The following is a 17,620-nucleotide window of genomic DNA, read 5'->3' on the forward strand; positions in this document are numbered from 1 at the left end:
AAAATACAAATTTGATCATAATTCTTCCCAGAATGAAACCTTCCAAAACTTCCTATCACCCCCAAGACAAAGATACATAAAATAATAATTACGTTGCATTTCTCACTCCACTTCTGCATCTACTGCTACTGTAACGAATGGCAAAGCATGATGGTCTAAAGCAGCCATGTTGGTTAGCTTACAATCCTGCAAGTCGGACAAGGGAGACCTCTGTTTGTCGTGAATGTCCTAGGGTTCAGGGAGATGCTCTGTCTCAAGGGAATGGGGCAGAGTAACAGAGGAAGGCACCCGACATCTTTCTCTGAGCTCCCCATGGGGTAAATGGGTACACATACTGCACACTTAAGTGTATGCACCACACATACATCAAACACCACAGGCACACAGAAAAAAGAAATGGTTCTCATGTTTTCCAACTAATATGACTCAATGATTTCAAAAGACTTATTTAAAAGGAGAAAACAACACCACTAGGAAGTATTTGAAAAATTCTACCTATTTGAGACCACCAGTTAGAAATGTCCCTATCAGTAAGACCACAGATTAAAGGTGTACACAAGGAATACTAAATATTATATAAGATTGGGTCAACACTTTACTATCAGATAAAGAATCTCAATTAAATTGGTAAATAAATTTTATTAAGCCAATTAAATATAGTTTTCAATAGTCTAAGGTAGAGAGAAGAGTAGTATGAGTTCATCAAACACATTTCTATCTGTATTTTAAAATGTACAATACTTTCGAAGAGGACTATAACTATACAATTATGAATATGAATGCCTATTACCATAAAACATACATGATAGAAATAATAATTAACATTGGCTGAGGTTGATTCTGCTTTTTATCAGTACAGCTAGTCCCCGCTCGAGATTCAATGACAACAAAATTATAGTTCCTTTTTACAGTGTTGTGAACTTTTTGTTCCATTTTTAATATATGTAATTTGTTACATAAACTATAGAAGAAAAAAATATAAAATTTCATTTTCCAAGGTTTAGAAATATATGTGAATGAAGCGTTCCATTAAAAAAATAATTTACAGTTATCTTTCTAATGCCCGTGGCCTTTCTAATTTAAACACTCTTATTTAAATGCCATTAAAATTCTTAACATGCATATTTATTAGTCTTTGTAAGAGGGGATGTGAGACAAGTCTTTTGTGGTATGATTTAATTGTTCTCTTCAAGGACTGGGTAGAAGGTGAACACGGATTGAGTTAGCGAGATAAAATATCAAGGGCTCTTTTCCAGGGTAAAGCAAGCTTGCCTGTTCTTGCATATCCTTACCATTTCACTCCTGAACTAGGCTAATACAGGACAATATTACACACAAGGAATACTAAATATTATATAAGATTGGGTCAACACTTTACTATCAGATAAAGAATCTCAATTAAATTGGTAAATAAATTTTATTAAGCCAATTAAATATAGTTTTCAATAGTCTAAGGTAGAGAGAAGAGTAGTACGAGTTCATCAAACACATTTCTATCTGTATTTTAAAAGGTACAATACTTTCGAAGAGGACTATAACTATACAATTATGAAACAATAACTTGCTATGTGAAAAAGTTTTTTTTCTGTTGTTTTTTTCAGTTCTAGCAACTGAGCTCGGGGTTTTGGGCTTGCCAGGTAAGCATTTACCACTGAGCAACATGCCTGTTTCCAAAACTTACATTACAAAAAAAGGAAAATGATAATATAAGAATTAAACTATTACATAAACAAAACTGAAGCCAAGCGTATGTTCCTTCCAAAGGAATTTCCCCCTCATCTAACCGGAATAGTCAACCTTCTGATGCTGTGGAGCAATGTTACCATCTCAAAGCCCACACTCAAGAACAGAGCATCGAGTTACAACACACGCAGAAAGGCCATGTTTTAAGTACGCTTATGGGTTTTATGGGACAGCTGGCATCCGTGCCTACCCTCAGCCACATGCTGCAGCACACAGCCAGCAGTTCACAAGGCAGACACAAACAGGGATCCACTTTGGAAAAAGAAGGTTGAAATTCCCATGTTATATAATAATGTTGTCAGTTTGGTTGCTCACCTTCCTGGACTTAGGGGGAGCTGGGAGGACCTTGGACTTAACATAGTGAAGGGAACCCTGATGGCTCTTTGTCTTGGAGAGGGGTGGAGTGGGGGTATGGGTGGAAAGCAGGGGAGGGAAGGGGGAGGAGATGGAAATCTTTAAAAAAAAATAGCACCTCACCTTGAAAAAAAAATGTCTATTTGTCATTTTGTTTATTTTTTTCAAATATATCAAAATTTATTAAATTTCAACATTATCTCAAAAATCCACCAGCTTCAAATATTTACTGTCACCTATGTATTGGGTTCTAGGAGGTTACCTAAAACAAGCAAAAAATGCTCTATTGCTCTCACAGAGCCTAAGACATAGGTCATGTGGTTGCTGGGAATGGAATTCAGGCCCTGTGTAAGAGCATTGAGTGATGTTTTACTCTTTTGGATTCGGGGGGAGGAGGGACACCACGCGGCTTCCAAATAAATCACACACAGAGGCTTACTCTCAGTTATGAATGCCCAGCCTTTGCTTGGCTTGTTTCTTGCCAGCGTTTCTTAACTTAAATTATTCCAACTACCTTTTACCTCTGGGCTTTTATCTTTCTCTATTTCTGTATACCTTTCTCCATGGTTTGCTGTGTAGCTGGGTGGCTGGCCCCTTCTTTTCTTACTCCTTGATCTCTTTGCTTGATCTTTCTTCCCAGATTTCTCCTATTTATTCGCTCTGCCTATCCTTGCTTCTTCCTCGCCTTTGGATATTCATCTCTTTATTAGGACCATCACATTAGTGCCTGTGTTTTAGACAGGCACTGTAACACAGCTTCACAGTTAAACAAATGTGGCAGAAACTAAAGTCACACACCTGAAAATAATATTCCCAACAACTGAGTGAGTGCTCTTAACCACTGAGCCATCTCTCCAGCTCCCAGAGACCTCTCTTGCTTTCTATATCTGTCTTAATCCATAGCTCTCTGGGCTTCTTAGAATGAAAATAGAGTATTTTCTGAATTTAGGCATTCATAACATGGAAAGGGAGGACGTATAGAGATGGCAAATCTCTGAGTAATTTAGAACTAATCACTTGCACTTCACAAGTGTAAACCCTCTACTATTTAGGCATGTGCTTAAAATTTTAAAGTATTTAAAGCTAATTTCTTAATATTTTGATCATAAATCTGGAATTTTCTAACTTTCCTATTCTGTCCTATAAAAGTACAACACAGAGAAAAGCTGCCAAGGTAAAGTATTTTTCACAATGCTATATTTTATATTTTGTTCTTGCCTGTACTTGTCTGTGGCACTAACTGCAAGAAAACAGGAAACTATCTCTATCCTTATGCAGAATGCTGCTGAGACTGTTAGCAATAAAACTTGCCTAGAAAAAAATTAAAATTCTTCCTTCCTTTTCAGTCTCAAAATTGTTTCTTCCCCTAGCAGCTTTCAGGAAGTTACAGCTAAATTTCAAGCTCAGTCTACAATTTATATAGACCATCAAGAGTATATGCTTCACACTTGAATTCCCATTCTTGCTTACTTTTCCATTGTACTGATAATTTGTTCCTACTCCTACTTAAACATCACGGTAACATAAGTTGCAATAGTTATACAAGTTCAGAGTAAGACATGGCAAGTGAAAATTGGGTTGCTGTTGTCTGACATACTAATGCACTGGCTAAACTCTTAAGGCAACTACAAAGCTGGCTGAGCTTCAACACTTTGGTGAGTTAAGTGGTATAGCTAGGCTATTCTTATGCTATACTCACTCCTGCAGCAAAATAGCATTGTTCACCATGTTTAATCCTGGATTCGAAGCTCTCCAAACCTGACTTCCACGGGAACACTTCATGATGTTCAGCTTCCAAACCACCCACTTTGCTGGACTATTCTTGCCATCTTTTTTTTTTTTTTTTTGGCTTTTCGAGACAGGGTTTCTCTGTGGCTTTGGAGCCTGGCCTGGAACTAGCTCTTGTAGACCAGGCTGGTCTCGAACTCACAGAGATCCGCCTGCCTCTGCCTCCCGAGTGCTGGGATTAAAGGCGTGCGCCATCACCGCCTGGCTTTATTCTTGCCATCTTTACAAGCCCCAGAGACCCTGTACTCTAGATCATTCTATCAAACAGCATCTCTCCCCCTCCGCATCTGACCCCTTCTTACTGTGACCTGCTTCAAGTTCATCTTGAGTGAAGCATTCGTAAGCCCCCCTTCTCATCTACATTCCTGAAACACATATTGTTATTTTTAAAATATTAATTCTCTTATAAGTGTATCTCAAATTGAGGTTCATAAAATTACACTAAGACATTACAAAAGAAGAACACAGTTTTATATGACTTCTTCCAATCCAGTTCTATAAATATACCCTGAGACTACTCATTTTGTGTGTTCAGGGTCTCTCTTCAACTTCCCCCTAAAGAAACTGAGATTAGTGACCAAACAACACTCTACAGTATTCTACTAACACTGCCATAGGATGAAGTTAGAGTTACGTTTTCATGTGACAAAAATGACTTTTGACAGAAAGAAATTCAAGACTTTCTTGAACCCAGAACTGCTCAAAACACAAAGTAACAAATCTTCTGCAACACCAGTAAACTTTTCATGTTTATTTGTGTATGCATTTCATCTTATGAATGTAAGAGAATACTAAAATACTGCTTTGCAGATGACTTTTCCTTATGATGTTTCACGAGCATCTGGTCCTTCTGGGTGTACTGTATAGAAGGCGAGCATGCACTGCATCCATGAGTGTGACAGACAAGAGTCAATATGAGCTGCGGTCCTCAAGCACTGTCTTTTTATCGTCTCATACATCTGCATCTGCATTCACCTTCTGAAGCGGGCCAGGCACTGTATTCCCACTCAAAGCCTTTGCTCAGTTGTAAGTCCTAAGGAAGTTTAGGGTTTGTGGAAAGCAGGCCACGCGGGGATTCCTCCCATCCAGTCATTATAGCCCACATTCTTACTTCTAGGACTAGTACATGCAGAATTAACTACAGGGTCTGAAAGCTTAAAAAGCAGATTCTAGAAGACAAGCCTTGAGTCATATTAACAATCTTTTTTCCTTTTGAACATAAAGCTATGTCAGGACACTTCAGTGACAAGCGGTTTGGTGTACTAAAGATCCAGCATGACAGCCAAACCCCTCAGACAAGGGTAACAGCTGGTCACGTGACATCTTACAACACCTGCTCTAGACCTTCTAGACAAGCCCTGGCGAACTAGAAAGGGCATGGCTAGCTTCACTTCACTGTCCCCATTATCACAAGTAGACAGAAATCTTATTTTATCCCCTTAGTTATCATAGCATACACATTCCTTTAACTGTTAACAAAAATAAACAAAATATCCTGGAAAAATGTTATCAAAAGAAATGAAGGTAATTGTTGAACACATGACCAAGGGTTCTTCCTCAATTACTCTCTTATTTTTTGAGATTAAGTCTCTCACTGACCCTGAGCCCATTGGTCACACTAGAATGACTAGCCTTCATGCCCTAGATATCCTCAGCCTTGCCAAATTGAGTCAGGCTGGGGATTCAAATTCAGGTCGTTATGTTCCATGTGCCAAGAGCTCAACAGATGGTCCACCTTCCCAGTCCAATTTTGTTCTTCATATTGTTCTAACAAAACATCTTCCTGGAAAGTTACAACTGCTTGACAGCAGATGCCACATCACAAGACTATTTTAGGTACTTGAATGTTGAGCAAGTAATACATTCAGAGTTCTAAGAATGCTAAAGATGTAAACTACGGGGCAGTGAGATGAATCAGTAGGCAGAAGCACTTACTACCGAGCACTTCCTGATGACCCGAGTTTGAGCCCTGGGACCCACACTGTGAAAAGACAGAACTCACTCTGGCAAGCCGTCCTCTGACCTTCACACATGTATACTAAAATGTAATAATACATTATAAAATGTTGCTAATTTCTTTTACACCTCCCCTGCCCTTCACAAACATGTAAGTTCTATCATTAGTTTTGTATGTGTGTATACACACACATACATATGTTGGCACTCAAACTCATGAATGTCAAGGAAAGCTCTATGCCATAGCACTACAAACCCACTCCATGTCTATATGATCAGTGTTTCTTGATCACATAGTGATGGAGGAGAGTTATCTGTCTATGTTACTTTCATTGGTTAATTAATAAAGAAAACTGCCTTGGCCCTTTAAGAGAACAGAAAATTAGGTAGGCGGAGTAGACAGAACAGAATTCTGGGAAAGAGGGGGAGACGCTTCAGGCAGTCGCCATGCTTCTCTCCGAGATGGACGCAGGTTAAGATCTCTCCTGGTAAGTTCTCTCCTCGTGGTGCTACACAGATTACTAAATATGGGTTAAAGCAAGATATGAGAATCAACCAATAAGAAGCTACAGATAACGGGCCAGGCAGTATTTAAATGAATACAGTTTCCGTGTAATTATTTTGGGTAAAGCTAGCCGGGTGGCGGGACACAGCCCCGCCCGCTACTCCATTCTACAACATAGAAAATTCAGGCACATGATCTTACAGGCCTTAATCTTCATACATGAAAGCAATGCAACATAAACTCTGATTTGAGGTGTTCTCCTTTTTAATCAATATACCAAGGAACTCTCTTTATTCAGAACACAGAAAACTCCCTAACAGAACTACTTCAGACAGAGGACCGTGAATTATTTTGTTAGCCCCAATAGTAAAAATTTCTATCTGCTGATGCTGTGAACAATGTTGCAGTGACCAGCTAACACAATCCCACACATAAAAGAAATTATGAGTTACTGTTGAGTCAAAGCTACATATTTTATAATTTTGACAAATGCACCAAATTACCTTGTAGAAAGGGTTTTTCAGCTCATACTCTCCAAAGTAAATGATCAACGAGAGCCTTTGCTATGTCTACCAAGAAAATTAGATATTAAAGTCTTAGATTTAGATTAATAATCTAGATAGAAACAGCATTGATTATAAGTGGAGAATTATAATACCATTAAAAGGCACTGAAAGGTATTTCTAATTCTGAACTGTCTATTCACCTCTATGGCCAATTACTCTACTTGGCTGTTTGTCTTGTTCTCTCAATCACAAGCTTCTTTTTGTATGCCGATGGGATCCAGGATGTTATGAAGCGAGTGTTTCTTGATTGACAGACAGACAGACTGCTTCCTAAAGCAGCACTGACACTTTCTTTTCGCAGCTTTGTAATTTTAAGATTTCTTTTTATTCTTTTCTTCTGCTTTCCTTTGACTTAATTGTAGGTTTGCGTTTTCCTAATTTTTTTATTCGGATGTCTGAGTCACTTTGTTTATTTAGTTGCTTGTTTGTTTTGAGGGTATTTACAGCTCTGAATCACCTCTTAAATATTATGTAAATTTGTATCTTCCCCACTCCTTTCCCACATCCACAATAAATGAGGCACACTGGCTTAAATTCCAGGGAAATTCCTCACTTTCAAAGGCATTTTGCCAGAGCTTGGTGAAATTCATAATATTTATAACAGTAATGAAGAATGCATGATATTTCAATGCATGATAGTTCAAAACATGGTATTTCAATACATGTGTATATTACACAATGTTTAAATCAAGTTGCACATAACTCTTTTTTCAAATTTATCATGTATAATGGTGGAAAGAGTCAAAACACTTTCTCCAAACTTTAAGAAACGTATAATATTTCATTTTTAATGTTAATAACACTGCTGCCTCACACCTCACCAGGACGTCTCATTCCTACCTATAAATTAAAACTCACTGGTCAGTCTTCCCATACCCTACACTTCCTCCTCTATCTGTGGCCCTAATAAACACCCTCCATTTGCATCAGGCCAGCTCTTTTTAATTTCCACACGACATCATGCATACTTATCTTAGTAGTATCATATTGTACGCACTTTCTTTTATTTATTCATCAGTTAATGAATACTTAGGCTGTTTCTATTACTTGGGAAAGTTGATTCATGCTGCAGTGAACACGGCAGTAAAGATATCTCTTGCATGTGCTTACTTCATGGTTTTGGTTGCAGAACTAGTAAAGGAACTAATGCAGCATATGCCAGTGTTACTTCTGACCTTCTGAGGACCCTGGGTAGTATTTTCCACAATGCTTTTCCTAATTTACACTAATTCACCTAATTTAAGTGTGCTTCACACAACAGCTTTCGGCATGAGGATACAGGCTGCCATCATTTTTGAGATGCATATGAACCATGTGCACTGTATATGGAGTCTAATTTTAGGAAAACTTCAGCTTATGCTCTTTTTCCCTGTTCTCTTTATCACTACTCTATAGCTTCCAACAGGAACAAGGGGAAATTTGTATCATGTATCTATATTCACACACAAGTCATGTGAATCTGATTCACTGTTGTCAACATGCCCCTAAGTCTACTTACATAGAGGGCCTAATAATTACTTTATAGATGAAAGGATACATCCAAGGCCATATATGTACTATGAACAGAAAGTCTTGCCTTTCAACCGGGATAAGAATTTCTAAACAGAAATCTTTTCATCTCTCTCAGGCCTCTTCTGTCTCTTTTCATTACCCTTCAAATACTGGCAGGGTAATTAAGAAATAAAACTAACTACCAAATAACCGCACCCTTTTTCTCTCTCTCACACACACACCAACAACGACAAACAACCGTAATTAGGAAGGTTTTAAATAGATCACAAATACAATACCACTAAGAAAAATATATTGGTCAGCAAGACTGGTCTTAAATTCTGAGATGAACTAGTTTTTCTCTGGGACTCAAGGCTAACACCCCCAGCAAGGTCTGGAGAACAGACCTAGGGCTCCACAGAAGACAACCGACAGTGACAACGGATGGACCATAAGATGCTCTCTTTCTCTGCTCAAACCTAAGGCCCAAATGGAGATGTATGTATTTCCAGTGGATTCCTGTATAACGGTGTACAACAGTGTGTGATTCTGTGTGTGCTTTTCCACTCTCAATAGGCTTAATTGATTTTTTTTTTTTTAAGGAATGGAATTGATTTTAAAGGGACTGAGAGATCCCTTGGTGGTTAAGAGTGGCATTCTACTCCTCCCGCAGAGGAGCTCAGTTTGGTTCCCAGAACCTATGTGAGCCACCTCTAACTCGAGCTCCAGGTGACTGATGCTGCTGTGCCCCACGGGCACTTGTTCCCAAACAAAGACACACACGTAATTAAAAATAATAGAAATCAAACTTTAAAGGAGTCTTAAATTAAGGAGAAATGTAAATAGTATGTATTCTTGTTCAAAAAATTCCCACGAACTGGATTTTAACAACTGTAAATGAAATCTGACATATTTAATCATATCATTTTCAAGAGTTAAAAACAGCATCTTTCCGTTCAAATTTTAAACACATAGCACCTTTTAAAACTCCCATCTAAATGATAGCCTAGAAGAATTAACTGCAAACATACAGATAGCTTAAAAAACATTAGACAAGCATGGAATTTACTACTATGTATTTCAATGACTATACCAATATTTTTAAAGTACCTTAAAATTTATTATTATTAAACACGAATTTTCTGTTTTAAGAGACTCACTATGAAACCTGCAAGTTGATGTTGTTTCTGCTCAAAGTGAATGTCTTAAGGTATTCAACAAGCAATTGGCATTTTAAATATATACCTAGAAATTAACTCAATCTGTCTGTGCCTATTTCCCAGCCTCATTCTTGTACAGTTACTACCAGCATCCTGGCCCCGGCAGTTTATTCCAAAGTGAACACCATTATTTCCCAGAAAACATATATACATATGTTCATACACACACAGAGAGAGAGAGAGACAGACAGAGAGAGAGAGAGAGAGAGAGAGAGAGAGAGAGAGAGAGGGATGAGGGGGGAGGGGGGAAAGGAGGGATTACGATAGAGCGGAGACGAGAGCGAGGAGGAGAGAAGAGAGAGAGAGGGGGAGGAGACTCCAGACGAGAGAGAGGGAAGGAGGAGAGAGAGAGAGAGAGAGAGAGAGAGGATAACCATCTAGGGAACATACCAACAGACTGATCAAACATTTTGATGGGCTGGTGTCCATGCTAAATTGTTAATGATTTTACTGTTACCTCTACATATAACCACAAAGATAGCTCTTTGATTTTCACATCTCTACCTAAACTATACCAAGAAACCTTATTTGATCATAATATTTAAGTCAAGCCAGGTATGGTATTGAGGTGGAGATACAGGACCAGAAGTTTAAGTTCATTCACAGCCACAGTGTGAATTCAAGGACAGCATATATCAAATCACCAAAAATTAAATTTTAAATATTTTTAAAATGAAAAACAGTAGTTATTGCTTTCCATATACCACAGAGAGCCACAGCATCTAACTCATACCCTCCCCACATTAACACAGCCGCCCTGTTACCTCCTTATTCTTTGACAGGTCAGAATGCTGCTGAGCATAGAGTGCGCAGTAAGTAAATATCTACTAAATACATGCTGAACCATGAGCATTTTCCACTATTCTCTTTATTCAAATGTAAAGTTATCTTAAAAACTACCCAGTGGATCCTAATAAATTAAGGAGCGTCGGCACAGATTTAGGGAAAAGCAAGTCTCTCTGGTTTCACAAAAAAGCTAAACCAAGAAAACTCAATATACTAAAAACTGTGTCATAGCCACTATAAAAACATAACCTTAGACAGCAGCACTGGGAGACGTGGCAGCCATCCGAGTCACCTGAAACAGCTCAGGGCCTCCCCTGGGCCTCCCTCTGCTCTCAGGACGGCTCTTTGATTTCACTGATCCCTCGCGCTGCTGGCACAGCCTCTCTTCTGGAGTTGAGTTGGTTCCCTCAGTCATGGAGAAATGCATTACTTTATCAACATTATCTGCCTGTGAGATTTTGGCAATCCACCCTAGTCTGGTAAACAGCCATAGTTATCAGATTCTGCCAGAGGCAAGCACAGACCTACAGCTCAAGAAGCAAAGAAGCGGCTCTCTGTCTGGCTGACCGAAAGTTACTCATGAACACTTGATCTTTGAGACAATCTAGACAGTTTCTTCTATAAAAGCTGTATTGGAGAAAAGTTAGCTTTACCCAATATAATAACTTCTGAAGTGCTATTTAAATGCAAAATTAGGTTATTTTTTACTTATATTTTCTCAAATTCTACGTTGTATCTCAAAATTCGGCTCTGCCCAGTATCAGTTTCCTGATTGCCTTTTATACAGATGTATAGGATTGAATATGTGGCTGGCTCTTTCCAATTTAGCATTATGTCAAAAGAAAAGACTCGCTTTCCTTGACTCCACACTCACACTCCTTGAACTAAACAGTTCTTCCAGCTTCTACTAAAGTCTACGCTCTAATCCATGGTTACCAACACAGATTCAGTCCCCAGCACTGCCTCTGTCAGCTGTGTTATCCCACAGGTCCTTTGCATGTAAAGCGATAGCCGCTCACTCACCATCCTGTCTGAAGTGAAAAGCAACAACAACATTGAATAGAGCTAATGGCAAAACATATCCCATAGCAATACGGGAGGGATACCAAAGATAATCCATATGGGGGGGGTCAGCCAAGGGCTAGGGCAGTGCCTCCAGGACTGGGTGCCTGCTAGGTTCTCAGGAGGCTCTGCACTCGATCCCAAGCAAAGGAAGGGAAGAGGATAAAGGTGGGGGTGTTATTCAGAAGTCCTAGGAACTAACCGATGGAGTCAATCCTCTGACAATCACTGGAAACTTACTCCAGTCTAGCGCTCTTCCAGTACTAGGGAGACATGGGTACTAAGTCAAACACAGTTTGGCCTTCTAAAACCTACAATGCACTTGAGGGAGAGAAAATAATTAGAATGCATGATGTCTATAAATATGTCTATGTCTATGTGCATATACATAACCATTAGAAGTTAACCATTGAAAAATAAGAAAAAGAGGAGGGAACATCCGATGACAATACACTATTTATACAAGACAGAGAACGGCACTTGGATGAAATGCTTCATGAGAAGCTGCTAAACTAAGAAAGAAGAAGCCATGGAAGCCACTGGGTTTGCTGCTATAAGATGACAAATATGGGTGATCGGATGGTCCTACTTACAACTATACTTCCCGTCCTAAACTCCTCCACAGGCTCCGTGAGGCAATGCAGGAAAACAGTCAGCAGGTGAGAAGCAGATGTGGTAAAGCACCCAGTCAATAATAGCATTAGTAAGTGGTAAAACTCAAGCAATTCTCCCATTCTAGTTGTCTAGTTTCCCTGCACTTGTGAGTGCAAAGAATAAAGATTAAAACATACTTTAGTCACTGTAGGCATGACAGTAATAAAATTATATTTTCAGGAATAGGAGAAAAATACATGGAAAACAAAAATTGCACCTAAACAAAATAATGCTCTCTATATAGGCCAAGAATAAAGTCTAGAAAGATGAAAATTATATATTTTCTATCTAATTTTATATGGCATATTATATGGTCAAATATATTAACTTCTTACATAATTTAAATCAAGAAATAGATTCAGTAATAAGAATACAAATAACTTCTCAAAGGAAGATATATGGTGATAATACAACCATAACAAAATCCATATCAATTTCTTCTCCACCCATAACTGAAAATTGTCTTTCATAACCTCTGTATTACAATTATCTTTAAAAAAGAGTAACATTATACTGTGAACCAAATGTATAGCAATGTTTATAATAAACAGATACTAATGTTCATATTTCAAATACTAGGACTTCATATCAGGCTAATAGGTAGATAAGTTTTAAGTTTTTACCTCATAAAACAATCATTTTTAGCTCTTTAACCTTCTACAGCCTTCAGCATTCACTTATTTGTATAGCTAGTGCTATAAAATTATGGGATAATCAACTCCACAGTATTAAAGATCTGACAGAAAAATAATAATTGACCATGTAATAGTCTAGAGAATCTAATCCATTACCTAAGTTCATTTCATGGAAATTTTTATGCAGTGAGGGATGTAATTTTATTTGAAATTATATATCCCTACTTAGGTGCAGATCTGCAAGTTAATTTCTAGCATGGATTTATCTCTAACGTGGACCTGATTGGGCCTACAGATTGTGCAAATATTTGGTTGGCTTGTGAAGCCAAGCATCAAGATATGCATAAACAGTTTATTTTGTATTAGCCTAACATGGGTAAATGTGTGCTTTAAATTGAGGTTGATTCATAATAGGAGACACTGGGACTGAAGTTCACACTGCTAAATAAGAACACAAAACTCCTGTCATCTAACTGCAGAAGCTGGTATAAAGGAAGTTAAAGGTAACCTCGGGCTTGTGGCTTCTGGGAAGTCGGGTAGAAGGAGGGAAGAACATACTGAAGTTAGATGTAATGAGATGAATTTGAAGTAAACATTGGGGGATACGCTGTAGGGGCAATATTGCATTAGAACTATATTCACTTTTTTAAATTGACAGTAAAGTCATGAGACTGATCACTCTAAACAGACATTTTCCAGACTGACAAGGGAAAACACAGTAACTTTAAAATTTTCCCAATTATAACAGCATTCTTGGGACTGTCACTTTGAATTAAAAGCTGCTCATATATATATATATATATATATATATATATATATATATATATATATATAAATGGATACATGTCACCTACCAATTTTGATGTCTATCCCATTGCGACAGTGTTCTTCAAGTCACACAGTCCTCAAAGGAAAGGGCTCCTGCCATACCCAACCCCATTCCCCAACACTCCAAGTGCTGAACGGCTCATGGGGTCCACTGTTGTTCTGTGGTCCAGGTGCCTCAGGTGCTGCCTGAACATGCCGACATTTCTCATGCCCAATATCTCACACGTCTCGGAGCACATCAAAGAACTGTGAGATAGATCTTAGGGGTCAAAATGACCTAAAGCGACCTTTGACCTGGCTGTCCGGGAAGGTATGGTTTCTGAGAAGAGCAGCACAGCTTCAAACTGTCCCAAACTTGTGCTGCATCATAAATCTCATACTCTAACCTCAAATTTGGACTTAACTCCTAATTGCTAGACGTGTTCTTTAATGTGTTCATCTTCAAACCTTTCGCTGGAACCTTTCAAAGCATGAATCTTATATCTTTCAAGATGAATTGGAAAAGAAAGAAATGAGACCATTATGTATCCTAGCAAATACTGAGCAGAAAGGCAATGCATCTTAATAAAACTAAAGCAGGTCTGTATTTCAGCTATGCCAGGAGTTACTGGTATTCACAGAAGTGATTTATGCTGACTTTAACGCATAACTTAAAAACTTTCTTCACTGTGAAAAACGCTAATGAGTATTCTTAAAAACAAAACAAAACCCGAGTTCAACATACCTTAGGAATAGGATTCAGAAGAACCACCCCAGACTTCTTGGTGATGACTTGTTTTGTTGAGAAGTGGTGATCTATAAGCTGAGGGATATTTGAAAACCCAGTGCCCTCAAACCGATATAGATTCTGGAAGGAGAATAACAAAGCAGAATTATTAGGAAGCCATTGTTTCAGAAAAAAATAATCTTCATCCATAAGTTAAGTTCTATTTAAGGAGAGCTATCAGTGCACAGCAATATAAACATATTTAACAACACTCAACTACACATTTGTTAATAGTAAAAATTAAAAATACACAGAAAAATGAAACTCTAGTCCACTGCCAAATCTTTTTAACAGAAAAATTTTCAATACATATAACTCACATCATTATTATAGTATGAAGAGAAGATAACAGAACTGAATTGCATTTTACTAAAACGGTGACCAAGCAAACGAGCAGTTCACTCAAGTTTAGACATAAGGAAGATGTTAGCATGTTTCTCCATGTATGCGCCATTCAATAAACGTTCAGTACCTAGCATACTGTCCAAAGTTTGAGGAAGCCTGATACAACAATAAATAACTTAATGCCTAAAATCATTTTTATTTGCTAATATAATAGGTTTTTCTATAACAGGGCTCCAATGTAGTATTGGCCAATAAATAAAGATTCAAACATCATTCGCACAAGAAATGAAGATAAAGAGTATCAGTGCCAATACCTTTGAGGTCAGCAGGCTGATCTTAGCACCTTTTTAGAAGAATTATTTTGTTATTTGAAATGTATGTGCCATGTGAGCTCATGCCATGTGTGTGGATGCCCACGGAGGCCAGAACTGCTAGATTTACAGGCAGCTGGGAGCCTAACTGAACTCTGTCCTCCACACTTTAATTCCAGCAGCTGGGAGGCAGAGGCAGGCGGATCTCTGTGAGTTCGAGACCAGCCTGGTCTACAAGAGCCAAAGCTGTAAGTGAAACCCTGTCTTGAAAAAACAAAAAAAAAAAAAAAAAAAAATTAGAATAGCATATTCTCTTAATGGCTGAGCCTTCTCTCCAGCCTCAGCTCTTAGCACGGTTCACAATTCCTGTCGGTAGGTAAGGAACATTTTTCTCACACTCTGTCATGTTATTCCTGGATTTCCTATTTAAATAGGCCAGTAGTTAGGTATAAGAATCAACAGCAGTAAATACAGAAGGAACCCAGTAGCCACACTTTTCAATGCCAGACGACTGTGACGCAATGTATTAGAACCTTCTGTGTGGTTCTTCCTTGGGCTTAACTGAACAGATAGGAAGTATGCGGATACAGATGTAAATAAGCATTTTAAGATAACTATTAAGAAATTGAACTTTCTAATCTCATAAAACCAGACGGGAGAAGCAGGAGTGACTGCTATAGGCTGTGAAGGAGAGCATGCGAGGAACAGCAGGAAGCTGGATAAGATAGTCTAAACTCCCGTGGGAAAAGAGGCTACATTCTGCTGTTCCCCAGCACAGAGCAGTCGGGAGATGAGCCTGTGGAATATCACAGAAGTGCAGCATGCACAAATGACACCAAGCCCAACAACATTCCCAACAAGTAAACAATTTCTACATCTTCCTCTTTTAGTTTACTCTTAACACAGCAACTAGGGCATGGTGTCCCTAAGGAGCTCTCCTTTGCTTTGCTTAAAAGTCTCTCTTCCCTCCACATAAGGACAAAGACGGGCGCTAATCTGAGCTCACCACTGTCTCTCTACTTATCTCTCTCCACTCCTCCTTGGATCATTAGTCTCCAGGCCCTGTAATTACCTTCTTGCTCTAAAATATGATATGCACTCCTTCCTCAGAGAGGTTTGCTACAAGAATTAATTTATAAGACAGCCAGCCCCACAGGTAATATCTCTTTTACTGGCTTCTCTGCCAGGATTTCATCAAATTATCTTTTCTGTGACGTTAACCCTGGCCACCTACACAATATACAATCTCCACTTTCACATCCTAATTTATCACCTCCTTTTCCTTATTGACATTTTCTCCTTAGAATGTATCACTATAATCCTTTGACCCTATCATCACATACATTTTATTTATTCTTAAAGGTGTGTGTGTACCCACAAAGAACAGAAAAGGGTGTTGGATTCCCACAAGCTGCAGTTACAGGTGGTTATGAGACATTTAGCACGGATGCTGGGGGACTCCAACTAGGATCCTCTGAGCTATTCCTCCAGCCCCAGTTTAACTTATGTTTTTTATTATCTGTTTCCCTTCTAGAATGCAGGGATATTAGGCAACAAATGTGTTCACTTTCTGCCCAGTGTGATAGCCCTATGCTCTATATATGACGTGACGTGTAGAAATAAATATATAGGAATGACACGAATGACTAAGTGTCATAAAGTAAAGGAGACAAAGCAGATAGTTTACAAACGGACAAAGGAAAGTTCACACACTCGTTCACATACTCATGAGCATGAGATATTAAAGTATAATGTTTAATAATAAGTACTAAGTTGAAGCCCATACAGAATGAAACTTCAAATCTACTCTGATATAAACTTCAGAGTAGTTATTGTCCTATCCTAATGATGGCTGCATGATTACTATATGATGGGAAAAAAAATCCAACTATACAGGATAAGTCACAAATTCAGAACTGTTATGCAAAAAAACATGTTGGCTTTTTATTGCACATGAAGACTCACAGCATGAATTTAAAATGTGGCTTAGAGCCTAGAGACTGCAATAATAAAGTTAAGTAATGCAGAGATTTAATCATCTCAAAGTGAACTTGATCAATATCTAATCTCTTTCCATTTCCTAATTTAAAAACATATGCTATTGGCCAAAGCTTTGTCCATATCTGAACTACAATGTGATACTTTCATTCACGGCTGTGTCAGGAAACAGGGTACTCAGGAAGGAGCATAGCCATCACTTGAAACTGCTCATTTCGTTATGGTTAGCACATAAAAAGTCTTCTATTTTGACAAATATAAGGCATTGTTGTCAATTATGTTCTACCAACTATGCCATGAAAGCCAGGACTTATTCCTATTTCAAATAATAACTCTGGACCACTGGACCTGTTGATGGACCGCTCCCCCTTTTGCTCTTCCTACTCTTCCCAATTTCTGTAGTGACAACTCAATGCTGGGCTTCCACACAGCCAGCGTCTTCCACTTGGATTATTTCACACAACAACATGATCCCAGCACACCCGCACTGTGAGCTATGGCCGGATTTCAAACCTTTCATGGCTGAACAGTATGCCGTGGTGCACACTCAACACCGCCTTCTCTTTAACCAGCTACTGGACATTTAGGGTGACACCGACTATTCTGAATAGT

General features: G+C 38.5%; 1 protein-coding gene across 2 annotated transcripts in view; it reads right to left on the reverse strand.

Moving 5' to 3' along the window:
- Fer (FER tyrosine kinase) overlaps positions 1-17,620 on the reverse strand; it is a 320,970-nt gene that overhangs the window by 158,351 nt on the left and 144,999 nt on the right. For both annotated transcript variants that reach the window (XM_038339140.2, XM_038339139.2), the window contains one exon: positions 14,313-14,435. In XM_038339140.2, the coding sequence (XP_038195068.1) occupies positions 14,313-14,435 (123 nt within the window). The remainder of the gene's footprint in view (positions 1-14,312; positions 14,436-17,620) is intronic.

The sequence above is a fragment of the Arvicola amphibius genome, chromosome 8, assembly GCF_903992535.2.
Source record: "Arvicola amphibius chromosome 8, mArvAmp1.2, whole genome shotgun sequence".
NCBI lineage: Eukaryota > Metazoa > Chordata > Mammalia > Rodentia > Cricetidae > Arvicola > Arvicola amphibius.